A 13,140-nucleotide genomic window follows, 5' to 3' on the forward strand; every position below is an offset into this window, starting at 1 on the left:
TCAAAGGCCTGAAAATAAATGAAGAATTTTTAACAAGAAACTGAGAAAAATGTTGCTGTGGACAGGTGCTTATATAATTATTTTTATTAAGTTAGATTTCTTAATGTATGCCAGCTACAAATAAATCAGCTTATGATGCTGTGCATATGGTCACAGAAAAGCTTAGGGTTCACCTTTGGGCAATTTGTTGCACTCCAAACAGGAACACTTGCTCTTCCCTCTAACTTATTTCCTCCTTACTGCTGGATAAACTTCTCTATTTACTTTCCCTTACTGTTATTTGTGAATATGAATGTTAAAAGCAGAAAGTTTCAAAAGGCATTAAGTAAAATCTGCTACCAGTTTTAAGCATCAAAATGTTACTATATTTCCACTTACAAATACACAAACACGATGTACTTCCAGAAGTTTATGTATTCATATGAGATCCATTAGAACCTGCATAATCTGCTAATAAAGATGTTCACTATGTAAATGGAAACCCTTTAGATTAATGCATTAATTGGTATTATTTGTTTAATGCACTGCCTTGCCCACACATATTTTGAGTTATAGCATATTTTCAGTCGCAACTTTTATTTTATTAATTATGAACAACAAACAAACTTGCAAAATTTTCCAAAGAAGATATTGCATAATAAATATGCTCACTAGATATATAAAAATGTTAGGTTCTTCTTTGCTTGAAAATATTCCCACCATGTTTACAATGTTACAAGTGAATTACTTGAAAAGAAGAGCACTAATATATAAATAGTTTTTGAATATCCCCATGCCTGTGTACTGGACAATGAAGTAATACATTGAATGCTGAATATCCATACAACTTCTGGATTCCAACAGACTTGCAAATAATAATCAATGTACTCTTGAAAGCTCACAAGTAACATTTTCTGTCAACAAATAATGTGCTAATATTCATAACATTAGTCTTAATATTGCCATCAAGTTTTGACTTTGTATACTCAGTCTATTTGCTTCAGTCACTGATGGATGGTTGAAGGAGTGGCATTAGCATAAATTCATAAAATAGCTTCACAGCTTTTGCAAAACAAAAGTTAATATGAAGTACAATGCAAGATTCACGGCAAAGCGTGGTAATCTATCACACAGGAAATATTTTCCCTGTGGTATTGATGACTTTTCAGAGAAAGTTAAACTTGAACATTTAGAGTGGACATTAAGCACCTTGGCACATCATATTAAATTAATACTTTACTGTTGACTTCTGAATTATTGGTCTCTTTTATTGATCATTCACATACACATTAAATATTTCAGAACAACAGCACCATAATAAGGATTTAAATAAACCTTAACGTTATTTGATGGAAAGTCCCCAAACTCTGCAACAGACCCCGAGTAGGAGCAATTGCAATATTTCCACACTTAATTGCCCGCGTGGGTGTTAATGTCAGTATAACAGTAAAGACAATGAATGCTGCAGGTTCATCATCATTGCAATCACAAATTCCAAGTAATTGTTTATTTTAAGGACAATACTCTCATTCCCAAAGTCATTCTGTGGATAAACTAATCTAAATGTAGTTCTATTATACTCTTCCAGTACTCAATTCATGGTACATTATTTCCCTTTAACACCAGCTAGTGAATAATCTTCTAACAAACGATTCATCCCTACCAATGTAATTAAGCTGTACATGCCAGAAAGTTCCTTTATTGAATTGGGCAACAAGTTATTTTCCATCAGGTCATGAAGGCTTCATTACTCTCACATTGTATAGAAAAACTTGGCTGCATTCAAAATATGCACAAGTTCCATGTTTATCTTTGAAGACAGATGAAAATAGTAAAATGGTTTAAACGTTTTTTTAATAACCTGTCTATTTTCAATAGAATACCTCTCTTCCTCTCAAATAAATCTCTCTAACGCTGTAGGTCAGAATATGACAGGCACTATGTTACTGTGAGCTGAGATGCATTATTTTGCCAAACAACACCACAATATTTTATCATTATGTACACTTCAAAGGAACATTGATGCAGATGACTATGACAAATAAGACCAATCATTTCTGAGCGGTCTCACTATATCCAACTTCTGCACACACCTTCATCACTTATTTTCTCTCAGAGTCATAGTGCAATACAGGATGAATACAGACCTTTCAGCCCAACGAGTCCATGACGACCACGGTGCCTACCCAGCTAGTCCCAATTTCCTGTGTTCAGCCCATATCCCTCTAAGCCCCGCCCCTCCATGTACCCATCCAAGTCCTTCATAAATGATACTATTGTACCTGTTTCAACCACTTCCTCTGAAGCTCATTCTATATACTCACCACCCTCTGCATGAAAAAGTTGCCCCTTTTTAAATCTTTCCCCTCGTAGCCTAAATTGATGCCCCCTGGTTTTGGACTCCCCTACCCTGGGGAAAAGACTGTTATCTATGCCTCTCATAATTTTAAACATTTCTAAAAGGTCACTCCTCATTGTCCTACGTTCCGAGGAATAAAGACCTAGCCTGGCCAACCTCTCCCAATAACTCAGGCCCTCTAGTCCTGGCAACATCCTCAAATCATTCTGCACTCTTTCCAGTTTAACCACATCTTTCCTATAACAAGAATGACTAAAACTGTACACAGTACTCCAAATGCGGCCTCACCAATGACTTATACAACTGCAACATAAACTGCAACTACAACTCTTGCCTACTTTAGATAGAAGTACGAAGACAAGAACATTTGTGATCATCTTTGAAGAGCCTTTTCTTTTTACATAAGTTAGTAATGCACTTGTCAAACTGTGTCTGAAGTCACTGACTTGGTTTTCTTGACAGTGAACATAATTAGCCTGCTGTCCAGTTTTGAAAATCAACATCAGCCTGCTGTCCACCATTTTAACTGAAGTTCTATCACAAATAAAAAAGTACTCTCTGCTATCTTTGATGCTTTATAAGGTTCATACATTTCGCAATAATTTTGCTCATCTTTCAACATTGTAGGTAATCATTCTGCAAAAGGTGCCAGTAAAAACTATTTTGAGGCCACTTAACAATGTCACGAAGATATAAACTGCACAAGCTTGAAAGATCTCCTACACAGATGTTGTTGTATGTCCATTCATGTTAGCATTTGTGCTATTTAGAACATCTATAAATCTGACTCAATAACTTCCATCACTGTTAACTTCTCTGTTTACTTCCTGAAATTGACGTTTTAAGACATCTGCATCTCCTCAATTTTACACTTTTTAAAAAATTGTGCAATTGTCAGTCTTCAAACTTAATTTTAGAATTAACTGTTTCATTATGGAGGAGAATATTCTTAAAGGATCCTCAACAAATATCAAGTAAACTTTGCCTAAAAGATCTGAGCAATGGGAACAACTGAAACTGTTTCCTTTAAACTTCGAGATTTCAATAACCTCCTACCATCCTGAAAGAGGTTCCATCCTCACCCGCAATATCAGGCCTTGCACTGCATAAGACGGAAAATATTAGTGGTGAGCTGTGAATTGATGTAAACAGGACAGCTAAGGTATGGATCAAACATGGTAATCAAGGAAGTTCTCATATGCGAGAATGCACAGGAGTCTCCAGCACTTGACACTGGATTTTTTTTTGCATCCTTGGGATTCTAGTTGCATCTTTTTGAGCCAATTGCTCTTCTGCACCTCTGTAAGAAAATGTTCTACACCATGAAGTAATCATGATACTGGAGTCTGCGACAAGACTATTTTACGTGATGCTGCTAGATTAATGCAGGCTCCCAAAAGTGCCAATTGCCTGCTTAAATCTTATTCCAATGTATAAATGGACCACTTTACAATGGTCCATGAAAATATTTTGAGAAATCTTGCATATAATATTGTACAAAGTGCTGAATACAATGTCCTAATAGTAACTATACCTAGAAAACCACCTTGTCATGGAGGCAGTTAGCTAATTTCTGTGAGATTGGAAGCATAAAGGATTGTTCACTCAGGAACTATGTCAGAAGGATTACTATGTACAGACTAAGTACTAAAGCAAGATCAGTTCTAATTAAGGAAAGGTTAAAAGCAGTATTAAAGGGTACGGTTTGAGACCCAAAAAGGTGGAAATAGCATAAACAAAAATAATTTCGATGCCTTAAATGCCACATAAGTCAGGATTATCATAAGACTCAAAGAATGCAGCCAATATTTTCTGGTATATCTAAGTTTTTTTGACAGAGCGGGTAGATATGAAGGTTTCCACCAATAGGAGAGAGGTTAAATGCACGATAGTTTGCATGGTCTGGGTGCAATGGTACCTTCAAAAATGACATATTCACCTAAAAGAGAATGGAATAATAGAATAGCAACAACCAAGATACAAATCAAAAGTAACAAAAAGGCATTAATAATACTGAGACAGCAATACAGAATCATTTCATCAGACAGTTGAAAGAGAGGGATAGAAGGAAATAGGCTCTTCTTACCCAAGGAAAGTCTCAAAGGAGAAGACATTCAGCAGCCAGATAAACATACTCATTCCCAGAGATCTTCAACAAAAGATGCTGAAACATGAATGCTAGAAATATTACAATAACAATTTGTATTTGTACAGGGTCTTTAATAGTGGAAATATCCTAAGGCACTTCACAATCAGACAAAAATTAGTGCTGATTTTATCCAGAACCAGAAGAGAAACACATTTGAAGATGTAACCAAACATTTGATGAGGTTGGATTTTAGGGAGGAGGAGAAAACAGGAAGTAAAAAGGAAGGATGAGAGCAGATTACAGCTGGTTGCAGAAATAGGAAGGCCAGGCATAAAGGAATTAAATTAAAAGGCAATAATTTTGAATTTGAGGCACTATATGCTAACGGCATAAAAAATAAACTTTTGCACATGAGGCTGCCCAGGAAAGCATTAAAATAGTCACAACCAGAGGTAACAAATGAATTTCAGCAAAACATTCGCTGAATCATGAGAGATGGGTAATGTTGGAATTTAATTGCATATTTGAGGAATCGTACACAAGACTGGAAGCTCAAATGGAGTCTGGTGGAATGTTAGGAGGCAGACAATCTACTTCACCCTCAATGTTCAGGGAGGTCATGTTGTGGGGAAGGAGTTGGAGCAGTAGAATCACTCACTAGATTGTGGAGATTGAAAGAGAAGTCACCGATAATAAGTTGAGCCTTCAGCTCAGTATTTAACTGGAGAAAATTGTAAAGTATCTAAAAGTACATATTGGTTAAACAACTTTGTAGCAAGGGAAGGTGAATACTAAGAGAACAGGGAAAGGAGTAGTAGGTGTTGTCAGCATATATAACAATTGACCTCCATTAAAGGAGATAATAATTACTTATAAAATATCGATCAGGAAGAGGAAGGGGCCAAGGATATGTTCAGTGGTATTAGTACAGAGGCAGGTAAAAAAAAAGTTTGCTGGATTACAACTGGATAGATAATTGTGGAAACAAATCAGGGCCATCTCAATGAAGAAAAGCAATGGAGGATGCTGCTTTGTCCAACACCAATGAAGGTCGCAGAAAGAGAGGGAGGATGAAAGGGGATAAAACAGCAGGATCACAGAGGATGTCTTTAAAGGTCAAGTAGTCATTAAGTCACTGAGCTATTAAGCATATTAAAGATTGAGATAAATAGTTTTTTTGGACTACTTAGAAAGCAAAGATTATGGAAATTGGCAGGAAAGTGTGGTTGAAGTCAAAGATCAGATCAGTATGATCGCAATGAATGGAGGAGCAAGTTTAAGAGGACTACATGACCTAATCCTGCATAGTTGCAGGATACGTGGCACTGAACAAGGCCTTTTCTCATAGGTAGTCCCTTGAGCCTTCTACAGTTTTTCTTCATCTAAATCATCAGCATAGCCCTCTGTTCACTTCTCCTTCATATGCCATGTCTATTCTCCCCTGAAGTGAATCTATACTATCGCTTCTCCACAACCAACCCATTGACCAGGGCCAGTCTGCAGGACCATCTTTGTTAGTCCATGTAAGATTTAATAAAAAAATATATATACATAATTTTTTTCAGAGATGCAAAAAAATGATATAGAATTCTTAGATTTCTGAGTGGAGCCGAACTTCACAAAATCCCAAACAGCTCATAATATGTTTATATTCCAATGCATTGGAGCTCAGGCTTGTGTGTAATTTTCCACTGTAGTTAACTTGAGTATAAGCCAGCAAGATAAATATAGATTTTAATTTGCCCATGTAGTATGCCAAAGCAGATACAGTTGGATCATCTTTTTGGAACTAGTAAAGGTTTGGGGAAATGTAACAGAACTGAGCCATGTGATGAGCAAAGTAGTGAAAGAAAAGTTGGAAAAGACAAGGAAGCACTTGGCATGCAACTGAAAATACAATGCAGTAGATATGAAATAAGAGTTTATTGCAGGAGCAAAGAGGAATGCCCCAAACCTAAGTGTTGTGTTTGGTGTGAGTCTGAGCAACAATACTAAGAACCCATTCAAATTAGTTTGTCACCTTGAGACCAAGCACCCAAACTCAAAAGAAAAGTCAACGGACTTTTCCCAATGGAAGTGAAATGAAGTGGTGTCTCAAAAGAAGCTACTGCAGACTACAATAACAACAAGCAACAGTATGATAAAAAATATTACATCTCCTGACCCATCATATTTCCAATTGTAAATTATCGTTTATAACAACTCCAGTGGAATTTGCACTGACAGAATGGCTGCAATGACAGGCAGACATTCAGTTACAGTGGCCAAGGTAAAGGAAGTTGCACTGGGTACTCCAGCAAAACTTTGCTTCTTTCATAGAGAGGATTGGGCAGACAAGAAATTGTCTCCAGAACTTAATAATGTCTCCATTATATTAATTAAAATTATGGATTTCATGAAAGCAAATACCCTTGATTTTCACATCTTTGCTATTAAATGTGGAGAAATGTCAGCTTGCATTAACACAGTAGGGGCATAGAAATCTCATTAAGATATGCTTAATAAACCTTTCTTTAACTAAATTACCTGCATTGGGCAAATGTAGAATAACAGTGAGAGATCTTTATCTTCTTATTACGTCTTTAGTATGTTTTTGTAAAAATTACATGTTGGTATTTGCAGTTTACTTTGGGGATGGAATGTGTGTAAAATATACATCATGGTTCCCACTTCATGTTAAGCATTTTTTCTAAAATGTTAAATTCCAACAAAAAAATTGTTATCTATACTAAATAAGCTGAATTTCACATTATTCAATTTAATTGAACCTCAGTGTGTGTCATTGATTCATTACAGGCACAAATATAGCAGTGAAAAAAAGACAAATGGCCAGCACCTTAAACAAGGTCCACATCAGCCTAGGAAGGTAGCCAGCTGGTTGCAGGTACTGAAAAGATTGAGAAACACTATTCTCTATTATTTCCTTCATCCACTCCAAATGGTGAGGAGTTCCACATTCCTGCAACTCTTTGGATGAGTAGCGAATCCCTTTAAATGATGACCTCCAGTAATTCTCTTCTCCACAAGTGGAAACATTCTCCCTGAATCCACACTTATAAAAATATTTCATAATTTCAAAACCCCCACCTTAAGAGGAAAGAGACCTCAACATCCTTTCCTGAAATGTATGCTCTTGCATTTTTGACCTATCCCTGTAAATCTCTGCTGCGCCCTCTCCAATATCCCATATCCTTTTGACCAGCAATAATCTTTGTGGTCTAACCAAAGTTCTATATAGATTTAGCATAACTTCCCTACTGTTCAGAACTCTCCATCTAGAAATAAATCTGAGTGCTTTACTTTTCTAATATATCTTGCTAACTAATGGCACAATGCTTAGTGATTGTGGTCTTTAGGATGTCATTAAGCTGGAAAGGGTACAGAAAAGATTCACGAGGATGCTACTGGGACTGGAGGGCTTGAGTTATAAGGACAGTCTGGATAGGATGGGACTTTTTTTCCCCCTTGGCGTGTAGGAGGCTGAGGGGTGACCATATAGATGTATATAAAATCATAAGAAGTATAGGTAAGGTGGATGGTCACAGTCTTTTTCCCCATCATGGAGGAGTCTAACACTAGAGGACATAGATTTAAGATGAGAGGGGAAAGATTTAAAAGGGACCAGAGGGGAAAATTTTTCACACAGAAGGTGGTGGGTATATGGAACAAGCCGCCAAAGGAAGCTGCAGAGGCAGATACAATTACAATATTTAAAAGACATTTAGACAGGTGTATGGATAGAAAAGGTTTAGAGGGATATGGATCAAACACAGGCAAATGGGACTAGCTTGGTTGGCATGGATGAGCTGGGCCAAAGGGCCTGTGTCTGTGCTCTATGACTCTATTACTCTATGATTCTGGCTCAAAAATTCCTCTGCTCCTCTATCACAACTGGACTCACACCTTCCAAGTAAACTACCTACCAAAATGTGCAATTCTGTACTTAGCTGCATTGAATTTTATTTGTCAATTATTTCCCTATTTTGCAAGTTCATTAATATCCTCCAGTATTTGCTGCAGTCTGCTCAGTATCCATTATCCACCCCTAATTTGGTAGCATCCACAAATGTAATTATGCAATCTAACAGAATTATGAGGGGTGGACTGGCTGGGCTGTGATTTCTTCTTTGGAAGAAAAGAGACAAAGCCAAGATTTGATTGAGGTGCATAAATTTTAAGAGACCAAGGCAGGAGGAACAGGAATGGCCTATATCTCATTGTAGAGAGGACCAAAACTAGGGGACTTAGCTTTAAGTTAACTGGTGGAAAGAAAAGGGGAGAATTGAAGACTTTCACCCAAAAAGTAGAGAGGTCTTGAATTTACCATCAGAAAGGGTGGTGGAGGCAAAAACTCTCATCACAGTTTAAAGGTATCTGGATAAACACTTGAAAAATGCATCCCACAAGTCTGTAGACCAAGAACTAGGAAGTGAGAGTAAACCAAGCAGTTTCATTGTTGATCACATGGTAATGGTGAGCTAAATTGCTTCCTTCTGTGTTGTAAATTTTTATCATTCTTTGTTAATGTAAGGAATATGAATTGAAACACAGACTCCGGTGCTTTTGAAGTTGCATTTATATTGCATCCCATTTCAAAGAGACTGATATCCATGCAACTCTGTTTCACATTTAGACTGTGAAGCCACATTTTTATGTCTTGGGACCCCGGGAAATAAAAACGTGGGGCCAGTGTTACTGAAAGCAATTCTTATATTGCATTAATAGCAATTAAAAAATGGAGTATTGTTATGCTCCAGGAAAAAAACCTTCTGCAAAAAGTAGCCAATCAGAATCCCTCATTACATTTCAGGAAGTATTTGGATGTGTACTTGAAGTGCCATGGCCTTCAAGTCAAGGGACTTGCTGCAAGAAAGTGGGATTATACTGACTTGTTCTTTTTTGGCTGGCACAGAATGATGGGCCTTATGGCTCATGGGTCATAAAGATTCTATGAAAAGTATCACGTCGCTCTCGTAGTATTCCTGCAACCATTGTATAAAAGCAATATAACTCTAATGTTAAGAGAGCAAGAAGAATAATCATTTACCTTACTAAATCAATCACATCTTTCTGAAAATGTATCATCGAAGCTGGTATGTTTATGGTAGTGACGCATTCATTTCCTTCACAGTTCATATCCTGAAGTGCTTTGCCAGGACTTACATAAACTAGGACCCCTAATGCTGCAGAATTTGCCATATTTTTGATCTGCAAAGAAACAAGAAAATACTTCTATGAAAAAATTACCTAGTGCACAGTAACATCTGTTAAAGGTGAGTGAAGCAATCAAAATAGTGCAGATGCCAGAAATCTAAAGTATAAACAGAAAATGTTAGAAATACTCAGCCAGTCAATCAGCACATGTGGAGACAAAAAAATAATTAACCATTCAGGTTGGTGACCTGATATCAAAAGTGAAACCAAAGATTTAAGCAACCAGAATGGCAGGGGAAAAGCTGGGAATTGGAGAGGTGCCAGGAATGGGAGAGTGGGTTTGAAGGGGAGAGCAGGGTTGGCTGCTGTACTGAAAGGGCAAAATAAGTTTGTGGAAAAATGGAAGATAGGATTAATTAACAACAGATCCGTTATCAGAATCTACTATTGAAAAGTGAATGCTGTGGTACTGTTCTGAACTTGAACTCACTGTAGGGTCCAGAAGACTATATACTGTCTCAATGAAGGCTGTGCTCATTTAGGTTAAGTTGAGTTCACTGGAACAGCATTGAGGACAAGACCAGCGAGATGGTTGTGGGATGGAGAATCAGTAAGCTCAGCGTTACACTATGTTATGTATGAACTTTGTTCAGTGGTCAGTAGCAAGACCAGGTAGCTCGCTCTTCACTGCAAATTCTGGTCTGTCCAAGGCTTTTCCAGTTCTGATGAAAGGTGATCACCTGAAACATTCAGTTTCTTTCCCATTTTCCTTTCTAAAATTCCTGTCTGACCTGATGAGTCATTCTGGATTTTTTCTGTTTTTATTTCTGTTCCAATGAAGTTCGATTGAGCTCAAGGAACAGTAAATCATCTTTCAACCAGACACTTTACAGCCTTCTGGATACAGCATGGAATTCAAACATTTCAAGCATTAATGCTGTCACTTACACCTTTTTTTTACCCATCATTTGTTTCTTTACTTTGAGTAAGCACAGAAACAGACCCTCCAGCCCAAGCTGTCTGCGCCAGCCATCTCTTTTAAATTCCCTCTTTTCCTTGTATAATCAACTTGTTTTTATTATTTTATCATTTCTGCTTTCACCCTATCACAGACTTCCTGTTTTATTTTTTCCTCCTTTCCTATAAATTCCCCTTTGAACTTGTGATGCTACGTACAAAAGCAGTTCAAGAGGACTAGAAGCTGAAAGCAGACTTAGGAATGCATCGAGGAGACAAAGGATAGACACCCAGATTTGATGGATGATACCCATTTGAACCCAAGCCATAAGTCAATAGTATCACAATGAATATCACAATATCACAAGATCATTGATTGAACAAGCTATCAGCATGCTGATAGCGTGCTCAAGATGTTTACAAAGATCTGACAGCGCACTTCAGTATGCACCGGTCAAGGTCTCCACAGCAGCTTTGTTACTGGTCTCTGCTGGAAGAACAAGGTAAAAGATTATATGTGAAGAAGATTAATTGTGAACAAGAGGAGAAAGATGAAGAGAATAATTCACCATCGCCAGCTCATATTGCCATCAGGGTTGCCAAAGATGCCTTCATTAATGCAAGGTTCACTTGACCTGTATCAGTGTTCCCATGTCAGAATCATTTACAACACCCAACATCTTCACCAGAGTGAAGAGTGATACATGGTGCAGAATGTGCAGATCACCTCTCCTCATGTAGTTGGGGCATCCAGAGCATGGCACAATTCTTCTGCTGCACTTCCTGCAGTGCCTGAAACCATGGCTTCTATATGGCAGAAACAGGTGTATAAATTCTTCCCTCCTCATTCCCAACAGAGTCCTGAGTTAACACTGGGGTTGTTAACTCTGCTTCTCCATGGATGGTACCTGACAAGCTGAGGATTTACAGTGTTTCCTGATTTGTTTCAGGCTTTCAATGTGAATTGTTTTTGTTTTGGGGGAAATAAAGTTTAAATCAAAAGGGAATGGAATGAAAGAGATAATGGAAAAGTAGGAAATAGAAATGAAATTTAACCTGTTTTTGTATCTCCAGTAACAGTTCACAACCAGAAGGAATGAGACTCAGAACTTTTAATTCTTAATTTTCTGGGCAAGGTCGATGGCCATTCATTAACAATGATCATGCTATTTAAAGGGTACTTACACTACAGATGACAAAGTTTCAAATTTCAATTTAGGATTACACCATATATCCTTTATCTTTGAGCCTCAGTAGCATTGAATGTTTGAATTGACACCGCTAATTCTATTTTTGGCATTTGAGATGACAGGCACGATCGTGTAGCAGTTAGTGTAACGCTTTACAGTGCCAGCGACCCAGGTTCAAATCCAGCCGCTGTCTATAAGGAGTTTGTACGTTCTCCCCGTATCTGCGTGGGTTTCCTCGGGGTGCTCCGGTTTCCTCTCGCATTCCAAAGATGTACAGGTTAGGAAGTTGTGGCCATGCTATGTTGGGGCATGTTATGTTGGCGCCGGAAGCATGGCGACACTTGTGGGCTGCCCCCAGAACACTCTACGCGAAAGATGTACTTCACTGTGTGTTTTGATATACATGTGACTAATAAAGATATCTAGTCTAGTCTGGGACATCTTGATGCGGCTGCAGGAGAGGAGGTGGAAACTTCAATGGCAAAAGCGGGAAGTAGTTAACAGGGCATCTGATACAAAAGCCAGGGCAGAATTTATTTAAGAATCCTTTTAAATGTAGATGGAAATGGTTGTCCCTGCACATGTTACATACACATTAATCATCTGGTAGTGGAATGTACCAAATAGAGTCTTAGAGACATGGAACACAGTAACAGGCCCACCAAGTCCCTGTCAACCAAGATAACAACGATATCAGACACTTAACTGGATCAAATTAACTGCCCATTTTACATTCCACCAAATTTCATGATGGATGAAATAATTCACTACCATATGTTTTATACAACAAACAAGAATAAACAACATTTATAACTCAAAAACAGGAAGTTATTGGAATCCTGATTAGTATTTACTCCTTGACTAATATGACTAAATCATATTTCCCAGTTATTATCTATTAGTTGTTTGTGTGAGCTTCTTGCCTACAAAGTGGCTATGTTTCCAACAATACAATAGTGATTACACGTCAAAAGGTACCAAACACACAGATCTTCCAACCTTGTAAAATGTGCTCAATATTTCATTTATTGGATAAGAAATTACATTTTTGAAACATCACCACCATAAAAATGCACAAGTATTATTAAAACTTACATAGCCAAGTGTGATAATTATACTCTGTTGTTCATTATCACTCACTACAGTCATGTGATATGTGTTATAATAGGCATTAAAGATGTCTCATTAAGGTAGCAGTGCTTGCTCCATGATAGTACTAATCATTTCCTTTTTTAACCTTCTTCATCACTAATGTCAAGTATGCTTTTAAAATCTGTAAAATAAAAACCTTTATTCAGGCCGTAGATCCATCTCTGCTATAAAAAGGAATAGATTTAAGAGAGGGTGGAGAGTTTTTGTTCCAGAAGCCTATCAATTCAATAGAAGTGGATTATATTGATTCTACTCCAGGA

The 13,140-nt window shown here is 37.5% G+C and overlaps 1 protein-coding gene across 1 annotated transcript in view; it reads right to left on the reverse strand.

Moving 5' to 3' along the window:
* The window catches only part of si:dkey-256h2.1 (uncharacterized protein LOC337520 homolog), a 115,399-nt gene that overhangs the window by 69,328 nt on the left and 32,931 nt on the right, over positions 1-13,140 (reverse strand). Inside the window, exon 4 of the mRNA XM_052016769.1 lies at positions 9,475-9,635. Coding sequence (XP_051872729.1) covers positions 9,475-9,635 — 161 coding nt within the window. The remainder of the gene's footprint in view (positions 1-9,474; positions 9,636-13,140) is intronic.

The sequence above is a fragment of the Pristis pectinata genome, chromosome 5 (assembly GCF_009764475.1).
Source record: "Pristis pectinata isolate sPriPec2 chromosome 5, sPriPec2.1.pri, whole genome shotgun sequence".
NCBI lineage: Eukaryota > Metazoa > Chordata > Chondrichthyes > Rhinopristiformes > Pristidae > Pristis > Pristis pectinata.